The 1,639-nt window shown below is 50.8% G+C and overlaps 1 protein-coding gene across 1 annotated transcript in view; it reads right to left on the bottom strand.

Moving 5' to 3' along the window:
• PRPS2 (phosphoribosyl pyrophosphate synthetase 2) overlaps positions 1-329 on the bottom strand; it is a 32,747-nt gene extending 32,418 nt beyond the window's left edge. The window contains exon 1 of the mRNA XM_023532345.1: positions 97-329. Coding sequence (XP_023388113.1) covers positions 97-218 — 122 coding nt within the window. The 5' untranslated portion in view covers positions 219-329. The remainder of the gene's footprint in view (positions 1-96) is intronic.
• Between the last annotated feature and the right edge of the window lie 1,310 nt (positions 330-1,639).

Here is a 1,639-nt window from a genome sequence, read left to right as displayed (position 1 = left end):
CGTCGTGGCCGGCCCGCCCCGGAAGGTGGAGCACCCGCCCAGCCCTACACTGCAGTCGCGCGCCCCGCGCCCTCCCCCGCACTGCGCGGCCCCCACCTGGTCTCCTGGTTGCTGAACTTCTTGGTGATCACCTTGCCCAGCTCCAGGCCCAGCCGGTCGGCCACGCGCTGGGACAGGTCGTGGTGCGAGCTGCCGCTGAAGAGCACAATGTTGGGCATCCTGGAGCTCTAAGGGGTGCGCGGCGGAGACGGAGTCGGCAGTGGCAGCGGAGGCGGCAGCTGGAGCGGGAAAACGCGGCTGCCGGGCGGAGGGTGGAGCGGAGCCAGGAGTAGCCGCGGGAGGCGGAGCTGCGGGAGGCGGAGCTGGAGGGGCGGAGCAGGGGGAGGAGCGAGGAAGCGCCGCGGCTGGACCCAGTGGTGGAACGGGGCGGGGGGCGGGGAGGAGCAGCGCGGGAAGGGGAGGAGAAGGGAAGTTGGAGAGGACGGAGGTGAACTGGAAGAACGAGAGAGGGTTGAGGAGCAGGAGTGGAGGGAGAGAGGGAGGGGACTGGGAGGCAGGGGCTGACCACACACCCAGGGCGGTAGGTTTGGGGACCCTGGGTGGTCCTGAAGCAGTGACGTGCCCTCGCTCGGGGGGAGAGCCCCAGGCGCTAATACTGACCTTTTTGGTTCTGCCTGGAGCGGGAAGGCCAATGAACCAGATTAACTGGACACCCAAGGAGGGTGCAGGGACAGGCGATGGAGGTGCCTCGCAACGAGGAGTGATCCCCCAACCCAGAATAGCCCCAAATTTATTGCAGATGACTGGTGTCCAACTACAAGGGTCTGCAAACTGTGGCCCGGGGGCCAGATCCACAGCGCTGCCTCTTTGTACCATTGCTAAGCATTGTTTTCACACTCGTACATTTGCGATGTACGTGATAACAGCTACACTACCTTTGAACTCCAATTATGAGAACTATCCCCGCTCAAAAAAGAACTTTCCACTCGTTAGTAGATGTGTACTACAAAAAACTGTACTCGATTATTATATTTTGGATTTGGTCGATGAAAACATTGAAAATTTTCCTCCCGTCATATTAGTACCTACATAATTTGCTCTTCATTTTGCCTCTTGGCCCACAAAGCCTTAATTATTTATCATGCGGTCCCGAGTGAAAATTTACCAACTTATGTTACATCTGCAGCATATTTCAATTGGGACTAGTGGCCAGTAGTTGCCATATTAGAGCAAGAAGTTCTAGAACACTGGTTCCTAAGAGCAGTGCCGAGACACCCTGATGCATTCATTCTATTGTGTGTTTTTATTATAAGCATGACAAATAATTTACAACTAATTATAAAATGCTACAGTTTATAATTTACTTTAAAATGCAAGTTAAAATAAATTTAAGTTTATTCTTCTATTAGTGACATTCTCACTCAAATCAAATATTTTTTCCGATTTTTATTTCTATATCTTTTACGTGCTATTAAAGAACTTTAAACAAAAAAAGAGTGCAATGAACACCCATAAATCCATCTCTTTAGATTTAGCAGCTGTCAAAATTTGGCCATATTTGCTTCATCTATTTTTTCTCAAGTATTTAAATTACAGTCATCAGATATCTATATCTAAATTCTTTAGTCTGCATCTATAA

The sequence above is a fragment of the Pteropus vampyrus genome, unplaced genomic scaffold (genome assembly GCF_000151845.1).
Source record: "Pteropus vampyrus isolate Shadow unplaced genomic scaffold, Pvam_2.0 Scaffold81, whole genome shotgun sequence".
In the NCBI taxonomy this organism is placed as follows: Eukaryota; Metazoa; Chordata; class Mammalia; order Chiroptera; family Pteropodidae; genus Pteropus; species Pteropus vampyrus.
The sequence above is the reverse complement of the archived record's forward strand: the minus strand, read 5'-3'. Positions and strand labels throughout refer to the sequence as shown.